The sequence below is a fragment of the Leptosomus discolor genome, unplaced genomic scaffold (assembly GCF_034619465.1).
Source record: "Leptosomus discolor isolate bLepDis1 unplaced genomic scaffold, bLepDis1.hap2 HAP2_SCAFFOLD_53, whole genome shotgun sequence".
NCBI classification, from domain to species: domain Eukaryota; kingdom Metazoa; phylum Chordata; class Aves; order Leptosomiformes; family Leptosomidae; genus Leptosomus; species Leptosomus discolor.
The window spans coordinates 1,063,102-1,089,135 of NW_028237730.1; the positions used below are offsets into that span (position 1 = coordinate 1,063,102).

The 26,034-nt window shown below is 56.3% G+C and overlaps 1 protein-coding gene across 1 annotated transcript; it reads right to left on the reverse strand.

The window, feature by feature from the left end:
* Positions 1 to 11,539: 11,539 nt before the first annotated feature.
* On the reverse strand, positions 11,540 to 23,037 carry LOC147413169 (coiled-coil domain-containing protein 40-like). Its single transcript, XM_086480587.1, has 17 exons — positions 22,873 to 23,037; positions 22,498 to 22,688; positions 21,890 to 21,973; positions 21,582 to 21,801; positions 20,593 to 20,747; positions 19,646 to 19,768; positions 19,128 to 19,249; positions 18,162 to 18,405; positions 17,872 to 18,054; positions 16,386 to 16,631; positions 15,431 to 15,644; positions 14,711 to 14,880; positions 14,495 to 14,586; positions 13,772 to 13,892; positions 12,920 to 13,108; positions 12,550 to 12,708; positions 11,540 to 11,790 (listed from the first exon to the last, which is right to left on the reverse strand). The coding sequence occupies exons 1-17, from the start codon at positions 22,973 to 22,975 to the stop codon at positions 11,545 to 11,547; spliced, it is 2,862 nt and encodes a 953-aa protein (XP_086336713.1). The 5' UTR covers positions 22,976 to 23,037; the 3' UTR covers positions 11,540 to 11,544.
* Positions 23,038 to 26,034: the final 2,997 nt, after the last annotated feature.

Genomic DNA, 26,034 nt, shown 5'->3' on the forward strand with positions numbered 1-26,034 from the left:
GGGGGCATCAGCCCCTCTGAGGTTTGACAGGTTTGTGTCTCCCCCACCCATGACCACCCTGTCCCCAGCCCCAAGGGGCGCAGCGGCGGTTCTGACCTTGATGTGGCCTCCCTTGTACTCGTAGGGGTACCTGCAGTCCACGATCACGCAGCTCTCGATGAGGCTGCTGAACTGCCCCGTCAGCACTGCCACCATCTGTGGGGGGAGCCCGTCACTGAGGGGGGGGCGGGGGGGTGGAGGGCGGGCAGGGAGACAGCCCTGTGGGGGTGTATTTTTGGGGAAGAGGTCACTGCTCCCTTACCATTTCGGGGGAAATGTACTTCAGGTCCGGGTGCTTCCCCTCTACCGTCTGCAGAAGGTAAGGCTGGAGGAGAGGCGGGTGCTGGGTCAGGATCTGTCCCCAGGGAGACGTCTTGGCTGCCACCCGCTCCCCCCAGCCCAGAAGACCCCCCGCCTGCGACGTTTGCTCCCTCCCAAGAGGGACGGCGCTGCGGCGCTGGAAGAGCAGCGGGTCAGGCTCTTCAGGCTGGAAAGTCTCAGCCCCAAGTCCCCTTGGTCCCAAACAAGGGCCTCCAGCTGTATTGGGGCTCTGGCACCAGCGCAGGGCTCCACTGATGGTCCCCCTTTGTTTCAGGAGAGGGGGGCAGGTGGCATCCCCAAGCCTGCAGCACCCCCAGCAGCCCTACCTTGGAGAAGTCCCCGATGAGCTCCCGGTGGTCGTTGGCCAGCAGGTTCTCCATCTCCTGGTGGCAGAAGGACCTGGAGCACAGCAGCCGTGCTTTCTGCAGGGACATGAACCAGAGACACCCCCCTCGGCGTTAGCGAGGGCGCCGGCAGAGCCGTGGCACCGGGCAGTCCCACCAGGGACGGGCAAGGACGCCTCACCCCGAGGATTCCCCATCACCCACCGGCTCCGCCGCTGCCGCCTCCTCGCCAGGGCTACCGGCCACGCTCCTCCGTCGCTTGGTCTTGACGGGGGTGTCCCGGTCCTGGGGTCGGTCTATCCGCTTCAGGATGGGCCTGATGACGCTGCTGGGCATCGAGGGCGAGCGGAAGAGCTGCCGGCACTTGCCGCGCTTCACCGGACACTGTGTGGGGAGAGAGCCCGTGTCGCTGCCCAAGGGTCCGGCATTCCCCCCACATACCCCCCCCCCCCCCCCCCAGCACCACGAGAACAAAGGGAAAAGGGTCCCTCTCTAGTGGCTGCACACCACCCAGGACAAGCCCACAGCCCTGGGGTGAGTGCTGCTCGCCAACCAGTGACCCTCACCCTCAGACCCCACCTTGGAGACCCAAGGAAGGGGGAGCCTGGGGCCCCATCCACCCCCCGAGACACCCAATGTACCGGCTCGGCCTCCTCCTTCCTCACCAGCGGCGCGGTCAGCAGGTTCTCCATCCCCTGCGGCACGTCAGCATTGCTCTGCCGGGGGGGCACCCGGGGGGGCCACGGGGCGAGACAGAGGAGAGCGTGAAGGGAACGAGTCCCACTGCTGCTTCGCATCCCCCTGGGCAGGGACGGAGCCCCTGGCCAGGGTACATCCAGCTGTCCAGATGGAGGAGCCCTCCCTACCTTCATCTCCTCCTCATCCAGGATCTCCACGAAGCCATCATCTTCCTCTTCAGACATGGAGGAGGTCAAGGAGCACCGGCGCAGGATGATGGGGCTCTCGCCCTGGACGGCGTTTTCCTTCTTAGGGGTGTCGAACTGGGGAGGGGACACGACACAGCCCATGGCTCAGGAGTGGGGCCAGCCCCACACCAGCCCTGTTTGCAGACACAGTGACCCCAATCCCCCCAGCTCCCACACCCACAGGTCTCCAGTGCAAACAGGGAGGCTGGAGCAGCAGGTCCCGGCTCAGCAGCCCCTGCAGCAGGACCACCCACCCCCGGTGCCCCCCTCTCAGCACCCCCAGCCCCTCTCACCAGCAGGCCGGGTGCAGAGCCGAGTCTCTGGCTGAGGGGGTCCCTCCCCGCAGCCCCATCGCCGGCGGGCAGCCGGCTGCGCTGACTTGGCCTCTGCAGCTTCTTGAAGACAAACCCCTCCTGCAGCAGTGGGGGAGGGGGGGGTGGGCATGGCATCCCCCTGCCCCTTCCCCGGTCCTGCCTCCCTCTCCCCAGCCTTGCTGCCCCCCCTCACCTTGTCCTCAGGCTTCCTTGGGCCCCTCTGCTCCCTGGCCCCGTGGCTGTTGAACTCCCGGCAGTGGGTGATGTTCTTCAGGACCGGGCTGGCCCCCAGGAGCTGTGGCTGCAGGGCGGGTTGGGAAGGGTGAGAGGTGCTGCACAGCCCCTGCGCTCCCCAGCTCCATCCTCCTCCTTCTCCTCCTCCTCCTCCCAGCTCAGCCAGGGGCACAGCAGGATCCAGCCGCCCTCAGCTCAGCCCTGCAGAGCCCCCGGGACTTACCGGCAGTGAGTGGATCCTCCGGATAAGGAGCTTATTGCTGCAAAAAGAAAAGGATTGAATGAGGAGAGAAGATGCCCTGGACCAGCAGCGTCCCACCCCCCCCTGCCCCGAAACTGGCATGGACCCCCTTGTCCCCTGGGTCCCCACAGTGGGGTGAGACCTCCCCGGACAGGACCCCAGGGCAGCAATTCCTCCAGCCACTGAGCAACACCAACAGCTTGATCCAAACCCCAGGGAAGGGCAGACAGACAGCCTGGCTTTCGGGTCTGGGCACAGGGACAGAGCCCCTTCACTTACTCTTTGAGAGCTCTCCTGGATTCTAGGATGGCTGTCTCAAAGCTGCGGGAAGAGAGGAACCAGGGTTAGGGGGGATGGCACCCCGTGCCCCAGCCTGAGCAGCCCAGGAGCCCCGGGGATGGGCAGCCGCAGCCCTTACAGGGACCCCACCCCACGCAGGGGTCATCAGCCCCCCCCAAGGGGAGAGCAGCTGAGCGGCTTTCAGCCCCACAAAGGGTTAAAACCCCATCTGGAAATCACTGGTTTCAGACGGGGGGACCCCAATCTGGGCTGGGGGGTTAAGCAGCACGCTGAGGTTGTCCAGGGCACCCTGCTGACCCCACTCGGGGCCCAGATGTAGCTGGTGGCAGTGGCGCCCGCTCTCCACCTGTATGTAAATCCGGCAGCGGAGATGCTGGGGATGCTGGTCGTCGGCCATATGGCCATGCAGCTGCACACTGCGACAGGACGAAGGGGGCACTGGCGTGTCCCCTGCAGCCCAGCCCACCCAGCCCCAAGGCTGCCCCAGCATCACCATCTGCCCCCAGTTACTCAGTCACCAACATCTGCCAGAGAGGGGCTCTGCCAACGGCCCCGGGAGTGGGCGAAGCCATTAGTGTGGCACCAGCGTGGCACCCAGAGCCCCTCAGCCCTGCAGAGCTCGGCTCTCAGCTGATCCCTGCACCCCAAATCTGCGAGGCCTGGGCAGCAGCACCCCAAGGAGGCTGAGGCGGGGGTTCTGGGAGCCCAGGGAGGTGCTCAGCACCCTCACCCCACTGCGTGGTGAGGCAGCGAGCCGTCTGCCAGCCGTCCCTGCCAGAGGAGGACTTGGCACGGCAGCACCGCAGAGGCTTCCTGCCTGCACCCGCTGCCAGACCCCTGCCTGCAGCAGGGCTGGGCCGAGCACCAGCACCGACACCCCCACTAGAGGTGGTTTCTCACACCACCCCCCACCAAAAATCAATTTTGGGGTGGAGGGAACAGCTGGAAGCACAGCCCCCCAGCAAGGCTGGGACAGGCCGAGCGTGGGCACTGCAGGCAGCCTGGGGAGGGTGAGCAGGGGGGACACAGTGGGCAAGGGTGGAGACCTCCCGGAGTGGGGGGACGCGGGGCGAGGGACACTCACACTTCCTCCAGTGCCGCGGGGTCCTCCTGCGTGGGGGAGTCCAGCCCCACTCCTGCGGGAACAAGGGGCAGGGATAGCACCGGGGGAGGCGGGTGGGAGGCACGCCGTGCCCCCGGGACCCTGATCCAGCACAGGTCCCCCCCCGCTCCTGTGGGGCGCTGGCAAGGTGCAGGGGAGCCCCCCCCACCCCAGCTGTGTTCCCTTCTAGTGCTGGGGAGGGGGCCACAGGGTGGGATCTGCTGTGTGCTCAGGCGGGACCCTCACCCAAAGCTTCCTCTGTCCCCCAGCATAGCAAAGGGACGACCCTGGAACCACCCATCCTGGCCAACATGTCCCACATCACCCTGCCCAGGGACCCCCACTGGGGTGGTCCACAGCCGAGCCCCCCACCGGGGTGCAGGCCTGGGCGGGTGGGGGGGCTCCCACCCATCATCCAGCACAGGGAAGGAAGCGCTGGGGAGGAAATCCCCGTTTAAAATCCCAGTTTGACTCAGAGCATGGCCAGGAGCTGAGACAGAGCGGGGGACTCGGCTCCCACGTGCACCCCCAGAAAGACCCTTCCCTACCCTCAAACCCCACCCCTGCATGCAGTGACCCCCTGCCCAACGCCCACCCCCTCGGCACAGCTCCCCCTGCACACCCCCAGCCCAGGGGAGGAGGGGGGTCGGGGCAGGGGCGGGTGTGGCAACAGCACCCATCGCTCACCCGCGTCCGAGGACTCGGAGGAGACGGAGCTGCGGGGGGAGCCCAAGGCTGCCGACCCCCGGCACGGGCTGGCCCGGCGCCTCTGCAAGGACAGCCCCGCCACCCGCCGCTTCGGGGTGTCCCAGTGGCTGCGGGCAGGGCGGGGGCGGCGATCAGCCCGTGGGGACCCACCGGTACCCCTCGGGGTGCCCCCCTCGGGTGGGGCGGTGGGTGGTGTCCCCCCCCTCCGCGCTCAGCACTGCCCTGAGCCGGCAGCATTCACGCGTGGGGGGGAGGGGGGTGCGGTGCGGGGCAGCCCCCCCCGTCTCCACTCACCTTCCCAGTCCCACCAGCTTGTCCATATCCAGCGTCAGCGGGGTGACCGGCGACATGCCCGCTCGCCTCCTGGCCACTCCGGCTAGCCCACGGCCACCGGGGCCGCCCTGCGCCGCCATGGCGAGTGCAGGAAAGGAAGGGAGGCGTTAATTACACCCGTTGGAGCGACCGTTCCCGGCCCCGGCGGAGCGGAGCGGGGCCGCGCCGATGCTCCGCCGTCCGGTGCGCGAGGGGGGGGGCGCGCGCCCGCGGCCGCCCCTATTTATATTCGAAAACTAACAGGGGAGCGGCGCGGCGGGAGCCAATGGGGAGGGGCGGGGGGCGGGGCCACGGCCGGGTCGGGGGCGCGCGGGCAGGGGAGCCCAAAATGAGGGGGACGGCATGGCTGGAGGGGCTCAGGAGGCATCGCCCAAAATGGGGGGGGGCATGGCTGGGTGGGGGGACATGGCTGGGGAGCACAGGAGAGTTTGGCCTAAAGTGGGTGAGGGGCATGGGGCAGGCACGGCTGAGGGGGTAAATGGAAATGGAGGGGTGCATAGCTGGGGTCTTGGGGGGCATACGGCTGGGGGGGCACGGAATGGTGCGTGGGTGGGGAGACATCACTGGGGGGCTGCACGTCGGGCGTGCGGCTGGGCAGGATGAGGGGTGGGTGTCCGTCAGTGAATGTGCAGCCCAGGGGGGAGCCCAGTGTTCGGACACTGCCCCCACCCCCGGCCACAAGCCCCCAGCCATGTGGAAGTCTTTGCAGTAAAGATCTCCTGGCGATCCGAAAGCCCATCCGCTGTTCGCACCATGGGGGAAAGCGCTGAACCCCTGCCAAATCTGCTGGGGCTGCTGACACCTACCTCTTGTCCCGTGCTGATGTCGAGTGCTGTATAGACAGTTCCAGATGCCCTAGAAACAAAAGAGCAGCAAAGACATGAGAAGTGGTTTAGACCCTGGAAGTGAAAGCCCTGACAGGAGCTCTCTGCTGCCTGTAGTGTTTCTAAAACACCTTGGTTCCTCCACTCCTCCAGCCAGCAGCGCACAGCGCAGCAGCCCAGAAGCCCCCTGCCATGCAGGCTATCCAAGTGAAAACTTAGGTCCAAGAGGAAGAAAAAGGGCTGGTGCAAATCTCCAGAGTTCATACTAAATTCTTTCAGTCCAAAACTGAAGGGCAGGGTGCCTACAGAGACTGGAAAATAATAGATTTCATTCTTTTCCCCTTTTCTCCAGTTTTGCTCTGTTGGGGTTTAGTTTTTTCCTTTTTTTTTTTTTTTTTTTTTTTTCCTTGCAGGGGGTGTGTGTGGATTTTTTTCCAGAGAATGTAACACACGCACAGTCTAGCTGTGCCTTCTTAGACCTCTTCTTTGGATCTATCTGCAAAACTCCGGCAACACCATGCAGTCATTCTGAGAGCCCTGAACACACGTGCCAGACAACTGAGGAAAGGACAGTGCATTGACACTGCATGTATTACTGAATGGTTGGTTTTCACTACCTCTGCCAGAAAAGAGAGCTGAATATTTAACCTCTGGTTGCAGTTTCTAAACTATACCATTATAATCCTGATCACTAAATACTTTTTTAAAGCAAAAGAGTGGAAAGAAGTGTTCTTGAGAAGTGTTATTTATCTGACAGCTATCAGGTTCTAAGTTGCTCTTTCAGGCAATAAAGATTTTTCTCCTTTCTTTAGCGTGGCCGTATTATTTTGAGACACACAAAAATGATTTCCCCTAAGAAAACAAGCAAACGGGTGCCACAAACTTGAGGGACAGTAGATCTTCCAGGTCCTGCCCCTCGCTGCAGACAAGACGTTGCCAGCATCAAGTGCTCTTTGACGATGCCTTCTGACCACAGGCACCAATTCTGATCAGTACTGAGAGACAGCAGAATCTAAGCCCAGGGTCTGAACACGTTTGGAGCTTGCCCGACTTCACGCTTGATATCACACCAGCAAAATACCTGGCCCGTGATTTTGTGTAAGTAGCTGTGACTGGACTTACCCTTGCCCGACTTGTTCAAATCGAGTGTATTTCTGCTTAGGATCTGCCACGTTCACAGTGCTCCCTGAAAGAAACAACATTAAAAATGGAGACACCCCCTTCCAGCAGATCAGAAATGCCGCCCCACTGTCTGGGGTTGGGAGCCGTTTGTAGGCAGCTGGGTGACAACAACGATACAGGCAGCTCCGCAGCACAGAGAGTCTCCACAAAGACTGATTTTTACAGTCCTCTGGAGAGTCACCCGGACAGGAAACCAAGAACTTGGAGAAACATTCACAGGAGCCGCAGATCAGAAAAGAACAAGTACCAGTGCAAGTGCTTGTTGTCTCGAAACACTAAGGACAGCTGGAACAACAGAGCCTTCATCTTCTTAGCAAGAAATAGTCCGTGCGATTCCCCAGAAGGTTTAAGACTTCTGGAGGTTAACTGCCCCTTGGGTTCTGGAATCCATTCTGATGAACAGGTGCCACTTGCAGACAGGAAGAATATTGCAGAGTGTTCCCAGGAGGGGATCTTCTCAATGTTTCAGCGGCTTGCCAAAAGAATGCCGTTATGTTTTTAGAGAACAGCGTCTCCTGTTACAAACAAGAGAGAAAAAGCATCTCAGGCAAGAAGCCAGAGAGATTGGGAACATCAAGGAGGAATGCAGATTGGGACAAAGAGGCAGTGAATGAAAAACCAGCCATGCGCTGCAGGACAGAGACAGAGGAAGGAAAAAAGAGGGGCAGGGAGCAGGACAGAGGGAGAGCAAGGAAAACCAAAGGGGCAGGTAGAATAGCAGAACAAGAGAGGGGCTTGGAAACCAGAGAGGGACGAAGAGGGAGCAGGGTATGAGAACAGACAGAAGAAAGGGACAGGGAAGCAAAAGAGTGACGCCAGTGATGGAAGGTGGGAGGGCACAGGCACAGGGAGGCACCCGGAGCACAAGAGGGGTGACACGGCCCCAAGTGTGGACGGAGGGTCGCAATCACGACAAATTTATCTACACACTTGCAGATAAGCCGGCACGTCTTTATTGCAGCGCTGGGAAGCACAGGGACAGCTCCACCCGATGGGCTTCAAAGTTACATCAAAAATTCAACATCTTATACCCTTTTTCTGCAAAGTCAGGATCTTTAACAGATTTTAACATAAGCATGCATCTTATGCCCGCTATTAATTTTGACAGTTACAATGATTGGTCCACCCTATTCTATAACTTTCTTAATAGTCCTATCCTAATCTAATAATTGGTTATTTTACTGATCAAAATCTCTGATATACAAATTAGGATGGGGAGGACGGGAGAGTCTTCACAGCAACATTCCTTTGTTTCGATGGATTCATCACATAAGAGAACTAGCTGAGAACGTACAATTTCACCCCTTGTACCTGCCTCCCTCCCTCCTCGTTCTGTGTTCTGTACAGTTTCCCAATCCACAGCAGCTTCAGCTTTGGCCATCTTCCTAAGGCCTGCATCTGCTGTCTCTTAGCATAAGTGAGGTTTTGTCTACTCCTTACCATAATGTAAATTAATTGAATCAGGAAATAATTAACTATAAGAAATTAGTTGTTTATTCAAAACAATTAATTATCAATGAAATTCAAAATTCAGATCTGATTATAACACAAGGGCCCAGGACTCACTGCCGCTCCCGCTCTTGGTGCTGCTGGGAGCATTTTATTGTTGAGACACTTCTGTCTCTGCCTCTCTCAGCTCTTACAATATGAGGCTTCCTACATACACAGCCTCACGTGCGCACACACACACACACACTACATGGCTGTACCGTGCTTTGGTTACGCACACAGGCCCCGCGGTGCATGTTGGTGACCAGCTCTGCTCAGGACTACTCACAGGGACCCTTCCTCACGCGGAGAGGCCGGCTGTCTCTTGTCTGCAGCTGGGGGCAGCTCGCAGCCGGATCCCCTTCGTGTCCTTCTCCAGCCACTTTTCCTTTTGCCCATCTCCTCAGCTTCAGCCTGAGCTGGATGCAGCTGACGACATCCCCAGGGCAGGAACAGACCACCGAGCCCCTGGCACGGCCTCTGGCAGAGGGAAAGAACCGTGACTGTCACAGCCGGCCCCAGGCCGGAGCCCCTCCTGCTGCAGCCGCTCCTGCAGACCCCGCTCCTTCCCCGCACTGCTGCTGAAGGCCCCTGGGTTAACAGAGCCCTGGGCCTGCCCGAGGCCCCGCTCGCCGCTGCCAGGACAGGCCGTGGGGCAGCCTGGGGCTGCGGGACAGGCCTCAGGGGAGGGGCTGGGGACGGGGCAGCTGCAGGGGGGGAGCGGGGCTGGGGGGGATCAGGGGGGCTCTGGAAGTCGGGGTGCCCAGTGCCTGTGATGGGGGGTCTGTCTCCTTCTCCTTCCCCTGCCCAGCCCTCAGGTCACCCCCGGGGATGCCCCAGCCGGCCCGGCTCCGGCTTGGAGCTCCCACCCACCACCCCCGGGCAGCCAGCAGGCAGAAGACACCCCGTCACCCACCCAAGGGCCTCGCTCACCTCAGGGGCAGCCCCAGCCCTCACCTCAGACGGGCCACGCAGCATCCCGGCAGAGCCATCCCAGGAGCACCCGTGCCCCCCGCCCGTGGCTCGGCCCTACCGATGACGTCCAGGTACTGCCGCACCACGCTCTTGGGGTCAGGGCCCAGGAAGACGTAGAAGTCCAGGATCCCGCCCGTCGTGCGCCAGGTCAGGGCCGGGCTGGGCTGCAGGAGCACATCTGGCGAAGCACGAGCGCCGGAGGAACAAGCTGAGGATGGGGACGTGGGCCAAGCCCATGCCCAGCACCTCCATGGGACTCACCCATCGCGTTGCTGTTCAGCAGAAAGACGCCGTGAGCCGAACCGCTGTCCTACATCACCAGGTAGAAAGGGTGGGAGCCGTAGAGGTTGACCTGGGGCTGGAGTAGAGTACAGCGCAGTGCGGGTGAGGCTCCGTTGGAGGCCCCAGCACAGCACCCACCCCACCACCTGCCTGCCACTGGCCAGAAGCACCGTCACGGCTCGGGGTGCAAAGCCAGGGCTTGCAGCCCCAGACACTGCCTGAGTCAGCAGAGCTCTGCCCCAAACAAGAGCCCTGGACCGTGTCAGGGAAAGCGGCTTCTGAGCCAAACAAGAGCCCCAGGGGGGACAAAGCCTGACTTGGGGACAACGGTCCCACGGGCTTGCCCAGGGCTGAGGCCAGGTCCCAGAGCTCCACAGCCACCGATGCCTTTCCCCAGCCCCAAACAAGATGTCAGAGGTTGCAGGGCCACCCCCACAGGCGCAGATGAGCCACCTCCCTCTCCCTCAGCCCCGCTCCGTACCACAGGCGCCATATCCCGATTCCAGAGGGTGACCCTGGTCCATGCCGTGTCGAGGACCAGCGGCGTCTGGTGCTCCCCCAGCCCAGAAATGAAATGGGAGGGCAAAGAGGTGGAGATCTGCAGGAACTGGTCTGCGAAGAAGAGGGGCGCGACGGTGGTGTTCGGCCTGTTGGAGAGAAAGGGAGACTCCGGCAAACAGCCCCAGCGGTGCCCAGCAGCCGGGTTTCGACTGATCTCTGGGACTCCTGCTTCCCTTCCCAGGCACCGAACCGCAGAGGGGCTCAAAGCAAAGCCCCCGCAGCCGCTGACCGCCACCCCACTGCTGTCACCGCCATCCCCTGCCGCATCCCTGCTCCGTCCCACGCACCGCTGGGGTTGGGGCCAGGACCCGCTTCCAGACCGAATCCCTTCGGGAAGGCTCGGGGCAGGACGGGCACTTACAGGACCTGCCCGTCGCGCTGCCGGCAGACGACGAGGCCGAAGGGATCCTGGTTGATCTGCAGCCCGTAGAGCGGGGAGGCGGCTCGGCCGCTCGCCCGCGGCGTGGCCAGGGGCACCTCGTACCGCTGCCGGGCCGGGTCCCGCAGCTGCGGGGACAGAAGGGAGGGGGGGGGTGTCAGCGGGGGGGTCCGGAGCACCGGGGCACCGGGCCCGGGGCCGGCTCGCACCGTGAAGCGGAGGCGGGTGGGGGTCTCCAGCGCCACGTCCAGCCGCCAGCTGCCCACGGCCCCCGGCAGGAAGCTGGCGGCGACGCGGCGGAGCCGGGTGGCGGAGCCGGTGGCGGTGGCCGTCAGGTTCTCCGCCCGGTAGCTCCGGTAGCCGCTGGGGAAGAAGCACCAGGGCGGGCCGGGGCTGGAGCCGGGGCTGGAGCCGGAGCCGGCGGGTGCGTAGCAGCAGCCCCGCTCCTCGCAGTCCGCCCGCGACAGCAGCCGCTCGGGGCCGCAGTCGAAGCGTTCGCCCGGGGGCACCTGGCAGCCGGCGGCCCCGGGGCTGCCCGCCGCGGCGGAGCCCAGCAGCGCCAGCAGCAGCAGCGCGGCCGGGAGCCCCGGCCCCGCCATGGCCCCGCCGGCCCGGCCCGGCCTCCCAGCAGGCGCGGCGGGACCGGCCCCACGGCACGGAGGCGTCTGCGGGGCGGGACCGGCCCCGGGAGCGGGCGGGCGCCTTCTCCCGCCGGGGCCGGGGCCTTCCGCCTCCCGGAGCTGCAGGGAAAGGCGGTGAGAGAGGGGGGGCCCGGAGGGGAAGGGGGCGGCTGCCCCCAGCGCCCCAGGCCAGGGGGAGGGATGAAGCCACCCTTGTGCAGCCAAGGAAACAAAAATCAGTTGCACTGCTACAGCTTTGGTGACCACTACCTGCTACACAGACTTAGTTTTTTAGATATTTGTTTATTTACAAAGCCTGCAGGCTCCAGCAGAACAAGAGCTGAGGGTTACATGGACGGGGTTGGTGGCAGTCAGGCTTCCTGCGAGCCCAGCCTGGAGCCCAAGCACTGTCTGAGCCACTGGAGAGTCCGGTAGTGCTGGGGATGGTCCTGCTGGATCTGCTGGACGATGGCATCGATGGTCTGGAGCCGGTGGCGCAGTTTCTGGTGCTCATTTCTCCAGGCTTGCTCCGTGCGGCACAGGGGAGTGTACGTCCCTTCCTTCAGCGCCTGCAGGTGCTTCCGGCGAGTCTGGTAGGACACGATCTCCAAAAGGTTCTGAGGAAAGCAACAACAGAAATTGCTTTGACAGCAGGCCGCAGAGAGAAAAGCACTAAGAAAGGCAGGTGACTTTTGTCACCGGTACTGGAACCATCACATTCTGAAAGGGAAGGGCTTCTGAAGAGGGACAGGGCTATCAAGTCCCCCTTGTACCGGCAGAACAGCTGCTAACGGGTACAGCCAGAGAAGTGGTTAGGTTGGAAGAGACCTTTAAGATCATTGAGTCCAACCATGAACCTAACGCTGCCAAGTCCACCATTAAACCGTGTCCCTAAGCACCACATCTACACGTCAGCTAATAGAAAAAAAAAAAAAAATTAAATGTTCATCACAGAATTCCATAAACCAGAGAAATACCTGCATGCACAGGGCAACCCTCGCCAGGACAGAGTTTGACCAACTTACAACCTTTGCAGGAGGCCATTCAAGACCTTCAGCTGGCTCTCAAATCTGTGACATATGAGCAGCCAGAAAGCACTCACAGAGGAGAGCTGTGACCGGGTATTTTCAAGACACAAACCATGTCCTTCAGGCTGATGTCTCCAGGTGAATGCTGCCTCGCTAAGAGTACAACTGCAGCCCAAATTCAGGACCCCCATGAGCCCTCAAGGTGTGCTCAGTCAACTTAAAGTGCCGCTAAAATGCCAAGCACACTCAGTTCAGGATGGTGGCGAGACAGGGAGATGGGGAGCTGGCACCAGGAGAAAGCAGCCGGTCCCGTCGGGCTCGCGAGCTCCAGGGAGCGGAGCCGCTCACCCGTCGCTTCCTGTTCCGACGAGCTTCTGCGTCTGCATCGAGGCCGTCGCACTCAGGCTCCAGCCTGCGCAGTTCTCGCTGCTTTTCCAAGAAGGCGGCACCGAGGGACGCCTGGGCGCTCTCCAGCTCCAGGAGGGTTGCGTTGCAGTCCTGAATGTTCTGGCAAACGGAAGAGAAGGAAAGGGCAGAGTGTGGTTCTTCGTCCAGCTGCACTCCCAGCCATCTCCCCAGAACTCTCCTGTGGGGTTTTTTAAGGAGCCTCCAAAGCCTGTCCCGTCTGTGTCCCGACACCCCGCGTGTCTGCGCTCAGCCCACCCTGGTGCTCCTTACAGCCCCGGTGAACTCCTGCAGCCCTGCTCTGCTCGCTCACCTTCTGGGCTTTGCTGATCTTCTTTCTCAGCTCCTGTTTCTTGCAGTGGAAGACGCTCTTGGGGACAAGCTTCTTGTCTCTTTTGTTCTGACCCTCTCCACGAAGCGCTATCACCTCTCTGCGAGAAACAGATGCCTCCATATCACGAATCATCTTCTCCTGCTGCTTCATCAGCTGGCCATAGCGGACCTGCCGTGTGTCAAGATATGAAATAGGCTGAAAGTAACCAATGTTCACAAACGGCACCGAACCGATTCTGTGCGGCACATCCCCTCCACATAAACCAGACATACGTGACACGTGAGCGTTGGCAAGCCAAATTTGCTCTAAACCCAAACCCGGTTTGCCCTGTGTGGATCTAGAAAGCAAAGGGCTGGATTATCAACTCGTCTAAAGTAATCTTCAAAAGGTTTCACTGGAACTCCTTAGCAATAGGAAAAGCAGAAGAGTAAAGTAACCTGGGAACAAAAGGGAAGAGTTGCTTTGCCAGAAGACAGAAGGCTTCCCTAACCAGTGATTAAGATGATGCAATATTTAGTCATCAACATTCCTTTGCTTATAAATTGGGGTCACGGCATAAGGTGGCAAACATATTATGTTTTAAATAGATTTCTCAGGTGTCTCTAGACTCTGCTGCAGCCCATTACACGGCAGGCGCAAGGAAGGCACGAAGAGCACGCACGCTGGATGTATTTCATTCAGCCCAGCTGGAGGGTGTACGATTTCCAACATTGCTGTGGCCTGGCAATGCTGCTTCCCCAGCCCGTTTCTCATCTCCTGCCTTCAGCAACGCCGAAGCTGAATCCATCGTGTGCAGCTTCCCCTCCCCAGTGCTCCTCCCCCGGGGCTCACCTGCATCCTGTGAATCTCTGTTCTCATGGCGTGGAGCTCGCCGTGCCCTGACTCAGACTCCACCGCCGCACGCATCTCTCTCGTCAGCTGGATCTTCTTCTCCCACAGCAGGATTTGATGCCTTCAGTGACAGAAAGGGAAAGCGGCACCTTTGTCAGCGCCCGAGAGGACGCTCGCTCCCTGTGCACGCGTGGCAGCACGCTCCCGAGCTCAGTCCTGAACATGGAGCTGAAGGTTCAGCAGAACCTGAGGGTTTGCATGTGGGACACGTAAAAGGGCAGCCAGGAGCAGCGTGGAACCAGACAGGGAGCTCCGCCATCCACAACGTGGCACGGTGGTGGCACGGTGACTAACAACAAGCGTGCCCAGGCTGCCGGGGGCTGGTGGACCCCAGTGAGCTGCCCAGCGCAGCACGCTCGCTCCGAGTGACTGGCGGAGGAGAGCGCAGGCAGAGTCACCCCATACAGATCTCAGCAACGTCCAGCACGAGCCTGCTGGAACTGTTAAAGCCGACATCCTCACGGCTCTCGCTGCTTGCAGAGACAGCTAAAGCACCTTTCAGCTTCTGCGCCCCAAAATCCATGAAACTCCTTTCATCTTCTCCGAGAAGGACAGAAGCACATTTGCTGTTGCTGGTTCAGTTCGATGAGCAGAGAGGAAAGGTGACATGGACACCTACATTCAAAGAGGGTGGCACAAAGCAAGAACCTCTCTGGTACCTACTCTGCTTCCACCAGGCTGTTTAGGAGTCTTTCCTTCTCCTCAGTCAGCTGACTGTGCTTCTCCTGCATCTCAACCGACTCTTTCTCTGCTGCCTAGGTTTGGGAAGCATAACATTGTCAGACAACACAACGTGGTCAGACTAAGAAAGATTTACACGGTCACTGTCTGCCTCCGATCTGCACGGGAGGCTGAGACCTGGAAATGAGATGTCTGTACCTTGAGAGAGCGCACAAACTCGTTCTCGGTGATCGTGTTGCCATATTGCAGCTCCTCGAAGCTGCTGCTGTTCTTGTGGATCAACACATTCAGCTTTATCAAGTCATTGGACATGTTCCTCATGTGACGTTCGATGTCTTTCTGCTCTTTTGTTTCCTGCTGAATTTCATCTACAGGTGAACAGAAAAAAAAAAAAAAAAAAGTCTTAAAATTCCCACAAGCAGCAGGTGGAACACAGGCAAGGCGTGACAGACTGCCATCAGACCAGACAACGCTGCCTGCAGAGCCACCTGCGTCCCACGTACCCAGCCAAACCGTTTTTCCACAAGCCCAAAACCCAAATACGGTTTTGAAGGAGACTGCTGTGGAAAAGAGCTGGTTTGAGCCAAGGGAAGCGCCATCGTGGTGGGGACATTTACCCACCAACTACTTGCAAACGTTATTTAAGAAGTGTAGCACGTGACACGGCCACTTCGGTTCGGTTGTGCCCGTTAAGGCAGCGGGATCAGTCGGGACAGGGAATAACGCCAGGCAGAGCAGCAGAGGTGCCTGGCTCGTAGCCCCAGAGCAGTGCTGGGGCCGCCTGCGTTACTGCTCACACGGACGTAGGAGCACGGCGCATTCTCTGGTGAAGGTCTGGCTCACCCGTCCGTAAGCCCTCGCTCCCTTTTTCCTCCATTCACAGCTGAACGTTTTAAAAAGAGTTGGGGAATGACCTACTTTCCCTGCGCACTTTCTTCTGCTGCATTACTGTGATCCGTTTCTTTAACGTGTCCAGGGAGGCTACTTGTTCCTCCCGTTGGTGTGTTAACTTGACCAGCTCTTGCTGCTGATTGAGCCAGTGCTTTTGTAGCGTCATCACCTCAGAGTGATATTCTTCTATCTGCTTGGACAGCTTGTTGATCTCCATTTCCAGTGGCCCCAGTTCTTGACCCTGGATGAGGGCAAGGTTGGGGATTAATCAGGCAGAAGCTGCTGAAGCACTTTTTGCAGAAGGCCGGTCCAGCTGCTGAGATGCCTACCGAATACTTCCGCTATACTGTTACTTCCTTTGTGCCTCTATTTCCCAGGAGCTGGATGGGACCAATCATTCCTGACCTCACGGGAACAAATGCAAGGGAATCCCGAACAGCTCTCAGGCTCTGGGGCGAGAGGGGCCTCCTAAGCTCCTACAACAGGCACACCTGGGTGTCCAAGAGTCTGCCACAGCACTCATTCTTGCATTGGGCTCTATAAAGGTCTTGCAGCTCACGGTGCCAGGGGCAGACCTGGGTATCTATCAGCTGAATGGGGCCAAGCACCAAGTGATCTACATCACCCCGCCTGCTCCATTCGCCCCTTGTCAGGATTTGCAGGTTTTCTGATGAGACCCTAGTTACTCCCAGGGTATTGATGTCATTCAACGTTTTCATCAGGCACAGACAACTCCCTGCAGAAATCTGTGCTGGGCACACCCTCATTTCACAATTCCCTCATGCCAGCTCCTCCCCCCCGTGCACTAAGAGCTGTTTGACAGACGTAAGCATTTACATTAACTAGTGCAGCTTTTAAACCTCTATACTGATGCCTGAAAGTTTTAACTACTCAGCACTTACACAGTTACATTTATCAGGGGCACCTGTGGTCACCACAAAGAATAAAATCAAGCCTGGGACTGAAATGGGAATGTACATACCCCCTGCCGCGCAAGAATCTTCTCCAACCTCTTGTTGTACTGGCTGAGCGCCGCTTGCCTGTTCTCGGTCAGGAGACTGCACCTTGCAATCTCGCTTTCCCTGCAGCTGATCAGGTCACGGGTATTTTTCACTTCCTTGTCCAGCTGACAAAGTGTGTTTTGGAGAACTGTCAGCCTGCAGCTGGTATGAGTTGCATTCAGAATAACCTGGGCCACATCATTCTCAACCTTGGAAAAATGCAGCTCCTAGGAACGCCAACAGACAGAAAACAAATTACTGTCACCAGCAGCAGCCCACTGATTTGGAACGCCCGCTTCCCGAGGCACAGGAGTCAGGGGATTTAGATTCTCCTCCCAGGTCTGTGCCACAAGCTGCGAGCCAGCCACTTACCCGCTCTGTACCTTTGTTTCTCCATCTCCTGACGGAGATACCAACATTTACCTCTGCCATAAGGCTGCTGAAGAGCATGAAGGAGCCCAAACATCCCAAAGCCTTTAAGAGGCCGCGCTCATCACCTCTGCAGTTACCTGCCCTGCCTGGGTGTCTCCAGCTGCCCGGCTCACCGGAGCAGGACATTCTCCACCACACCCGACAAACACGTCCCTCACCGAACCACCACCGCAGCAGCCAGAAAGGCGGGTGCCTGTTGAGCGCAGCGCGAATGCAGCCGGGTGACTTCTGCTGCCCCCGCGCCGCCAGCGGCCACGACTCTCTGGCTACATCCAGCCGTGCACCGCAGGTGCTGATGGGAGACAACGCGAGTGTCCGCTTGTTGGTGTGCCTGTGGGAAGGGGGCGGGGGGCCCCTCTCTCACAACGGAAGCCAGCCCTGGAACTCTTCCTCTTGCTCAAGATAATGCCCCCGATTTAAAAATCCCAGGGCCAGGCTGAAGTAACCCGCAGAAATACAGAGGTGTGGGTGCCTTGTTAGTGCCAGCCCACACAACTCAACACCACAAACACTACGCTGGATCTTCTCGTTTTTCTATCTGTTCCAGTTACACACTCCCAAAGAGAGCAACTGATCGTGCCACAAAGAACTGTGGGTCTGGTTCGATTGCTCCTTGGGCTGTAATCCTCACTCAGGAACGAGAGCAGGCCTGTATCGCATTCCATGATGCCGGACAGAGATACAGGTTAGTTCAAAGTGGAGTACAGCAGTACTACATATCCACTGTCTTCCTCCAATACATAAGAACTGGTACTACTTTATGGTAAAAACTCACAGAATTCATCGTTCTGTCCCGTTTTTTAAGTAAAGAAAGAACAGTACATTATGTGTCAAGGCCTTTTTGGCCAAACCCTCTCGCGTACACCAGAATCCTGCACTAAGAGCACTGGAAGAACCAAACTGAAGTCACAAACTCAGCAGACCTTCAACTGCAGATCTGAAAAGCAGAACGAAGGCGCGGACGAAACACACTTGAGAAACACCGCTCAGGGCGGTTTCCTTCCCCCGCCCTCCCAAACGGAAGAGATAACACACCAGGTCTGTTTTTCTCCTACGGAGCTTTGCAGCCAGCTGCGAGAAGTGCTTTGTGGCTTTGCTGGACACCATCTGGTCCTGAAGCTTTGCCATGATCTCGTTCTCCATCTGCACTTTGGCATCAGTTCCTTTCTCTATGTCCTTACTGATGGACAGCAACTGATTCAGACAAGCAGCTTGATCCTAAACGCAGGAAAGACAGGAGACAGGGTCACTACAACTGTTTGGGGAAGGGGATTAAACATCTGTGTCTGATTTGAAAGGTTCTTCTTCCAAGTAACTCTCCTCACCATCCTGGTCCTGTTGAGGGCCTGCTCTGTCTCGTGGAGAACGCGAGCGTAGGTGCCAGATTCCACCTTCAAGGCCTCCTGCCTGGAAAGGCACTGGGCAATCAGCTTCTTTGTCATGTTGGCATCGTTCTGTGAACGGCTCAGGATGGCGACAAGCAACTCATTCTTCTCCTCCTCCTTCCTGATTGACTTCCTACAGCCATGGATGTCCGTTTCTAGGGACTTGAGGTCATGTCTGTACTTGCTGGAGAGGCAAAGAGGATGGAAAATCACCACAGGGGTAGACTCACGCGCTGAACAGTCATCTACAAATTCCTCTTTTCAAACACGCTACTGCAGCGACAACAGACCAAGGAGGAAGATCTTTACAAAGGCCACCCTGCTGTGACAGTGCAGAGTCATCAGAAGATGGATGGAGACAGAAGACTGAAAAGCAAACGTACGTAGGAAAATTAATTCCCGCTTTCAGTCCTGTCTCCACCCCCCACTCTTACCAGGATGCCACCATCAAAGCACATTGCAGGGAATCAGCCAGGCTGACTCCAGAGCAAATAAGCGCTTCCTTTGGCAACAACAGGACATTTTTCCTGATGATTTCTGAAGGCATCACAAAACCCTAACTGAGAGCGACAGGTAATATCCCTCTTGAAGTCTAGCTCTTTGGATTGAGAGATGTTGCAAAGGTGAAGGAACTCTTCTAAAGGACTAAAATATGAACAGAAAAACTCTAAACAGCTTTAAAAACCCCACACATTTTGGGGGAGGGTTGTGTTTTGGATACAGAATAGTGACGAAGAACTGTGCTTCCTATCCTTTAACCTTACTACGTGCTTCAGAGCAGCAAACTTGTTCTGCTTGACATATCCTGCACGCGCAGCAATAAACTGGAGACGCACTGCCCCTTTCAGCATCCCTCCCGTCCAACCCGTGTGAGGCCTCTCCTGGGACTGTTCTCAGATACCGTACCTCAGCAGCGCTTGGGTGGCGATATAGGCCTCATCTCTCTGCTTCATTCCCGCCAAGCTGCTATTCCAGTGGTTCATCAGTCGCTTTTTCTCCATGTTAATAGCCTGAACCTCCATACAAGCCTGGGGGAGAGAGGATTTGTAGACAGGATAAATCTATACTAGGCTGGGAAACCAAATTCACGTTACAATGCCTTTTTTTGGTGTGTGTTCATAATACGCTGGGCAGGAACAGCTTCAGCTAACGTGCCTCTGGTTTATGGTCACCCCCGACCACAGAGCATAGGTCTGCAAGGAAAAAAATGCAGAGAGGGTGGGGGAGGAAGTGATTTATAGGCAATTCTTGAGGACAAAGGGAAAGACAAAACAAACCAAAACAAAAAAGTCTTCATTCCTCCAAACAGGAACTGATCATACAACTCTGTCCTACACTGTAGCTACCACGTGAGCATGAGCCAACGGGGTCGGTCCTTCCATAGGGAAATATTAACCAGAAGCAAAAAAAAAGCATTCTCCTACCTCATTTGCTGCTTGCCGAGTTACTTTTGTGTCCTCTGCCTGAGCCACAAACTGAGCTTCGAACAGAGCAATCTGTTCCTGCAGCTCGTAGGCTTTCCGGGTCAAGCGGTCTACCAGAAGATCCTAGAGAGGCAGAGCCAAACAGCTCAGGATGAGTAACATAATCTCAGGCTTAACCAACTAAATTCTACAGCAATAACTTGGGCTGAAAATGAATTCAGTTAGCTTTGATTCCTACTGAAACTCTTCCATTCCTATCCAAACGACTCCTGAATGCAGCAGTGACAATTTTCAAGAGAACAAAACCTTCTTTGCTGGTTTTTATCGTTCCACCCACAGTAGGAAATTGGTCCTTCAGATCTGAAGCAGCATTCACCCCTGCCAGCATGGGTTACATTGCGCCACCTCTCCAGCAGCTGGGAATCTTGATAATTTATGGTTTAAAATCCTTTGTTAAAAACCATCTAAACCCATTCCATCTCAACCGTTTGCCCGCAATTCTGCATCAACAGTAATTAGTTGGTGTCCTGCTGCAAGCAGGAGGCAGCAGAGGGAGCTCCAGCACACCGACCGCTCAGTTAACCTTCCAAGTTCGCTCTTCCTTGGGACTCAGAGCAATTCTCCAGACTTCAACATACGATACTTCTTTGCTAAATATCTTTCTGCCCCCACACCCCCGTTGCCTGCGTGAAGAGTGATCACTACTGATTACTACTTCCTATTATAAGGCTCATAAAAAAATTCTGTTCAGTACATGCCACTATCTTGGTGGTGGGGATTCTTCTCATTTTCAATTATTTGGGGAAAATATCCCCACGCACCTTCCATGGTGTCTGTATATTCACTACAGCCTTCCTTCTGCCAAGGCAGCACGTCCTCCGAGACTCACCGCTAGCTGTCACCTGAATTCATTTATTTATTTGAAAGAAGAGAGTTTTACTTGATACCTGTTTTTTCTTTTCCACGTCAGCTTGGGCCTTCTCCAGCTCAGCCCTCTTTGTCGACCGTTTCGTTAGTAAAATATTATGGTGCGTATGGTCCGTGTTCTGCACGTAGAAGAGGTGCAAGGCCAAGTTTTCAACCTGGGTCTGCATTGCAGAGACTGGGGAGGCAGGGGGAAAAATATTTACAGAAAAGTATGTTTGTAAGACACACTTTAAACAGAGGTAAAAGGGAAAGAAACACAGAAACACCCAAAGCCAAATTCGCACACTGACCAGCCAAATCAGCCCCCCTGAAATGTGAATTTGCATCGGCTTTGGAGTACAGCTCCACAAGCACAGCTAATATCTTGGTAAGCAATTCATTGCTTCCCAGCACTCAGAAGCCCAGGAGATCAAAGAAGGGGCGGCCTCAGGAGGCTGTGACTCCACTCCTCTGCCCCAAAACAGAACTGTCTCTTTCTCAGTCTGTTGAACGCTTCTCTATTTTTTTCAGCAACCTGCCAAACCTTTCTAGGCAGTTTATCCTACGCTGAGCTACCCTCGCCATCACAGTTGTTTTCCTGTCCCCTACCCACAGGCCTGCAGCACAACCAGCATGAGTCAAGTCCATTTCTTTGGCTGGGACGGGTTCCCACACGGATGGCACTCTCAGGCTCCCGCGTGCCCCTCACGACCCACGACCTTTGCGATCTCGTCACACCCTTACAGAGACACAGGCAAACGTAACAGAGCGACAGCATCTTCCTCCTTCTAAGTCACAGAGCAGCCCATCTGCCCGGAACAGTTTTAGTCCTAAAGACCTTCTTAGAAGTACAAGGTAGCCACACGGTCTTAGAAACAACCAGGAATACCTGTGAAAGGTTTCAGCGAGTGCCTTATTCCTGATCAATGTTACTGTATTTTTCAATCCAATGCTTGACTTGGATTCAAATAAATCCCTTTCTCCACACAGTACTAGAGCCAGGAAACCCGGCAAGGGCTGCCTCGGTCACCTTTCTGGCGTTCATCGTGTGTGTTCTGACACATTTGCTTGTAAGTAAGCCTGAGGCCCTCCAGCTCCTCCTCCAGCTGCTGACGTGCTGCGGCCACCTGAGAACGGCGGTCGTGGCTCTTCTCCAGTTCCAGCTGCAGGCGGGCCAGCTGCTGCTGCGCTCCGTAAAGAACCAGCCCAAGCTCTTCCCTCTCTGCTTGCCCCTTCTTCGCTGCTGCCCTCTGCAAACACAAGAGGAAACCAGTTACCTGGCTTCAGCTCGGGCAGGGGTGGGCTGCTGCGGGAAGGCAAAGTAAGAATGCCACGTACCAGTTCCTGAAGCTCTAGGCTCACTTTTTCCATCTGCTTAGTGAGGTGACTCTTCAGGGCAGCCTGGAATCTTCTCATCAGAGGCTGTCAAGAAGTATGACATTGATACAAGTCAACTTGTACTTGTGTAAAGAAATTATGAAGAAACCTTACTGCTGCCCCCGCTGTTAAATAACACAGCGTATTTTCTGCCACAGACCCTTGCATTCTTACTTTAGCTACGCTCACTGTAACGAGTGAGAGGAGTTACATAGTGGGTATTTGTTGACAGCAGAAAGCCACTACTGAGGATATCTGAAAGTCAGAAACACATCAGAAGAGCTGCCTCTGAGAGCCCATCCGCTCGCTCTTGCTGACAGTACTTCTCTTTCAGGAGCACTGAGGAGTATCAGATTTACCCACTACACGGCTCCCTCCTGAGCCTCCCGTTTGGGGTTAACCCTGAGGGAGCAGACACGCTCAGGAGTCAGTACTTCTGCAAAAGCCTGTTTTAAACACGTGGTTTCAGCCTATGGCTGAGCCGCTGCTGACAATCTACCTTGTGTATTTCATACAAATAAAAACAGCAGGTCTGCGAAGAAGAACGACAAGATTGGAGGACTTCTCACATGTTCTAGATCCAAGACAACCAGCTCTGTTTCTTCTACGGTTTCTTCACTTCTTCCACTCGTTTCGTGCCCCTCAGCTCCACGCTGCTGGCATGCCTGTTCCCGCCTTTGGTCACCATGCTCACTGGTGAGCTGATCCAACTGCTCAAAGGCAGTCTCTGAGCAGAGAGAAATGGGTTCTCCAATGTCACCTGGACCCCACCCCCCAAGAAAAAAAAAAAAAAAAAGAGAGAAGAAAAAGACAAAGAAAATGCTTAGATTTTAAAGCGTTGTGCCTCCAGTTGGACTAACAATGACGAGAAAGGGAGAAAACTAGAAACTGTGCTTGACGGGTGGTATGGAGTGTTGTACTGTTAGCAAGGGACTGAAGGATACCTGACTCTGTGCAGCTGTTCCGCTCCGCTGACCACGCAGACACCTGCTGAGGAGCTCCTGAAGGAAGGGGAGGGTTTTCTCTCTCGGTTACTGGCTGCTCCATGTCACCCAACGCAGGAGGACAACTGTCTAATTCGACTTTGTCCAAGAAAGTCTCAGGGGATTTTTTCTGAAACGTAAAATCCACCACCTGAAACAGCTTTTCAGTCTGCCCTGACAATCTGCTTCTTTCTGTCATCACGAGACAAGAACGATGCAGACACAGAATCGGCAAGAGGGCCTTGTTCTAAACTCAGCCCACAGATACACTGGCAAAGCTGTGCCTCTGCCGATTCAAAAACCACCTTTACCCACATGCAGCACGACAGAGGAACCTCTCCAGCTCTGTCACAGCTTTTGTAGACTTTGTGCCTGACCAGTTAGCTTCTCTCTGTTCAGTTCTGGTCGGGTTTGTGTTGGCAGCAACAAAACCGCCCCAGGAGAATTTGAAGTTACAAATACCGGCCATGCCTTCTGTGAATAAGATTGTGTGTGTTATTAGTGTCTCACCTCTGCAGAACTAACAAACAGCTCTGTAGCTCCTCTTTCTGCTGCTGGAAATGTCTCTTTTTGGTCCTGCAGAGGAACGGACCCTTCTTCTTCACTGTCGCTCCCATTCTCCGCCTCTACTGCCTAGCACACACACAGGCAAAAAGCAGAATAGCAGCGTTACAGCAGGTTGTGCATTTGGTTTAATGCTCATGCTACGGTGCTGTAACAACTGCTTTTTGTCATGGGAGTTTAATTTTGAAGTTTAATCTCGTTCACAAAAACAGTCACCCAGGCAGCATGAAGACGGTAAAGATCCTGACAAAAATTCTACACACCACTTTTAATTTCAGATGTGTCTCTGGCTCATGTCTATTTTTTAAAAAAATGCCCTTAGGGATTTTAGTCCTCCAGCTGGTGCTACACGTAGCCAAACTATTATCTTCTTTTTAAAGAGACGCTGTTTTATCCCGTACCATCATTTGCCAAATTCAAATATCGTGCAGTACCAACAGACAAAAAAAACTTAGCACCACCAACCTCGAACACAGCCCCCGTACGTGTGTCTGTGAGATGGGGGCAACCTCCCGTTTAACATGCCTACAGCCATCTGGGAGCTGAGTGAGAAGCACATGCTTCAGGACGCTGCTGACACACAGAACTACAACTACATTTAACTTGGTTTTTTTAATAGGCAGGGCAAGACTTCAACAACCGCTCCCTTGTTTTACTTCTCCCTATCGAAACTGCTTCCACGAAGCCATCACTCTGCAAGGAGAGCGTAGGAACATCATGCTGCCCCACGAACGTTCTGAAGGAAATCACCTCCATAGCAAGAGGCGACGGAACTCGGACGATATCCCGCGCAGCGGAGCCGGATTCCACCCCAGAGCCCTCTGCTGCGCCACCGGCGGCCTCCTCCATATTGCTGGGCTGGGGATGGCCTGTGCCTGCAACCAGAGCGGAGGGAAGAGTGAGAACCAGCCCGGCTCCCCGGGGCCCGCCAGCTGCAGGCCGCCGCGGGGCTGGGCACGGGCACCCGCGGGGCCGGGGAGGCCGGGCGGCCGAGGGCCGGGCGGTTCAAGGCCCGGCCGCGGCCCAGCCCCGCACTCACCCGCCGCCGTCTGCGCCATGTTCCCGTGTTCCCGTTGCCAGGCGACGCAGCAACACCCGGTCACGTGAGCGCTCCGGGCCGCACCACCTCAGCCCGTGGAGGCGGGGGGGGGGGGGGGGGGGAACGCGGGCCGCACCACCTCGGCTCGTGGAGATGGGGGGGGCTGTGGGGGGGGCGCTCGGCCCGCACTACCTCAGCCCGCCGGGCCCGGGGGGGGCCCGCGGCGTCCCGGCCGCCCTGGCGGCGCCAGCCCCGGTGCGGGGCAGCAGGTAACGGCGCCGAGGGCTGGAGTCCGGGCGGGGGGAGCTGCGGGGACGAGGCACCCGGGACGCTGCCCAGCACCCCGGGGATGCATCCATTTTCTTTTATCCCGCTCTTTGTCTTCCCTTCCCACCGGAGCCCCGAGGCGCTCGGTGTGCTGCCGGCTGGGGGCTGGCGGAATGCGAAAGAGTTCATTTTAACTTTATTTTCTGCTGTTCTGGGCTGGCTCCCTAAAGCTTGGGGTGTATTTAGGATTGCCTTCCTTTTGGGGAGGGGGTCCTCTCTCAAATTGCCCCAGTATCTACCTCTTCCTTTGCTGTTATCAGCAGAGACATGAAGGTGGATGGTCGGTGTAATAAGTAACATATTGTGCTTTGTTCATTAAACCTGTATGGGAAGGTATGGATGGAAGATTTATGTGCCCGCAAGGCTTGATAGCCCAACCGAAGGACATCTGGCAAAGTAAACAGGACCCGCAGCTGAGGGGGTTGAGTAATCACATTCTTGCACAAGTTCACCCACAGGGCAACGAGGAAGACCTTCAGCCTTCATCCTTACGACCACCAGGAGGCAGAGAAAGACCCCCCAGCAACAGAAGGAACATGCGCAGAGTATCGCCCTGATTGTGACATCGCGAATGCAGGAAATGAGACTGTATATAATGTGCTTACACGAGGCGGGAAGGCGCGAGCCGTTGGCGGAGCGCAGACTCCCCGGCCGCCCAGCGCTGCCTTTGCTCTTGTTCGCTTGCTAATATAATAAAATTCGCATTGGATTTTGACACTTTAAATTGTCCGTGTCTCTACTTATCACAAACAGAATGAGTTAAAAAACTTCAACAAAACAAGGAACAAAGTCTGAAATACAAATTACTGGGATAAACCTATGTTAAGGCAGGTTTATTAAATGCAGTTATTCTGTCACAGAACAGATTGACAGAACAGTCGAGGTTGGAAGGAACTTCTGGAGACCATCTAGTCCAACCTCCCTGCTCAAAGCCTATGACCTCGTCTAGTCTTTCAGTTGGCTTTGGATTTTTTTATTTGACTCCAGTTTCTACACAAAGGTATTCTGACAAGTGTTCAAGCCATCCAATCACAGTTAACCTTAAGCCCAACAACAAAGAAGCAAAAGAAAAGGTAAGTGAAGGTAGTTTTTCTTCAAGGCAATAAATACTATTAAACATCACCAATTAACATGTGTACGCCCTGCAACTGAAGCATCCTGAATTGACAATAATTATAGCAGTGAGTCTAAAG

Excerpts from the sequence above, each read along its gene's own strand:
- LOC147413169 (XM_086480587.1), bottom strand. The coding sequence starts at position 22,975 with ATGGAGCAGCCAGTAACCGAGAGAGAAAACCCTCCCCTTCCTTCAGGA. Across the intron at positions 18,406-19,127 it reads GCCACCCAAGCGCTGCTGAG|CAAGTACAGACATGACCTCA; the intron begins GTACGGTATCTG and ends TTGCCTCTCCAG. Across the intron at positions 14,587-14,710 it reads AGTTTGTGCGCTCTCTCAAG|GCAGCAGAGAAAGAGTCGGT; the intron begins GTACAGACATCT and ends TCCCAAACCTAG.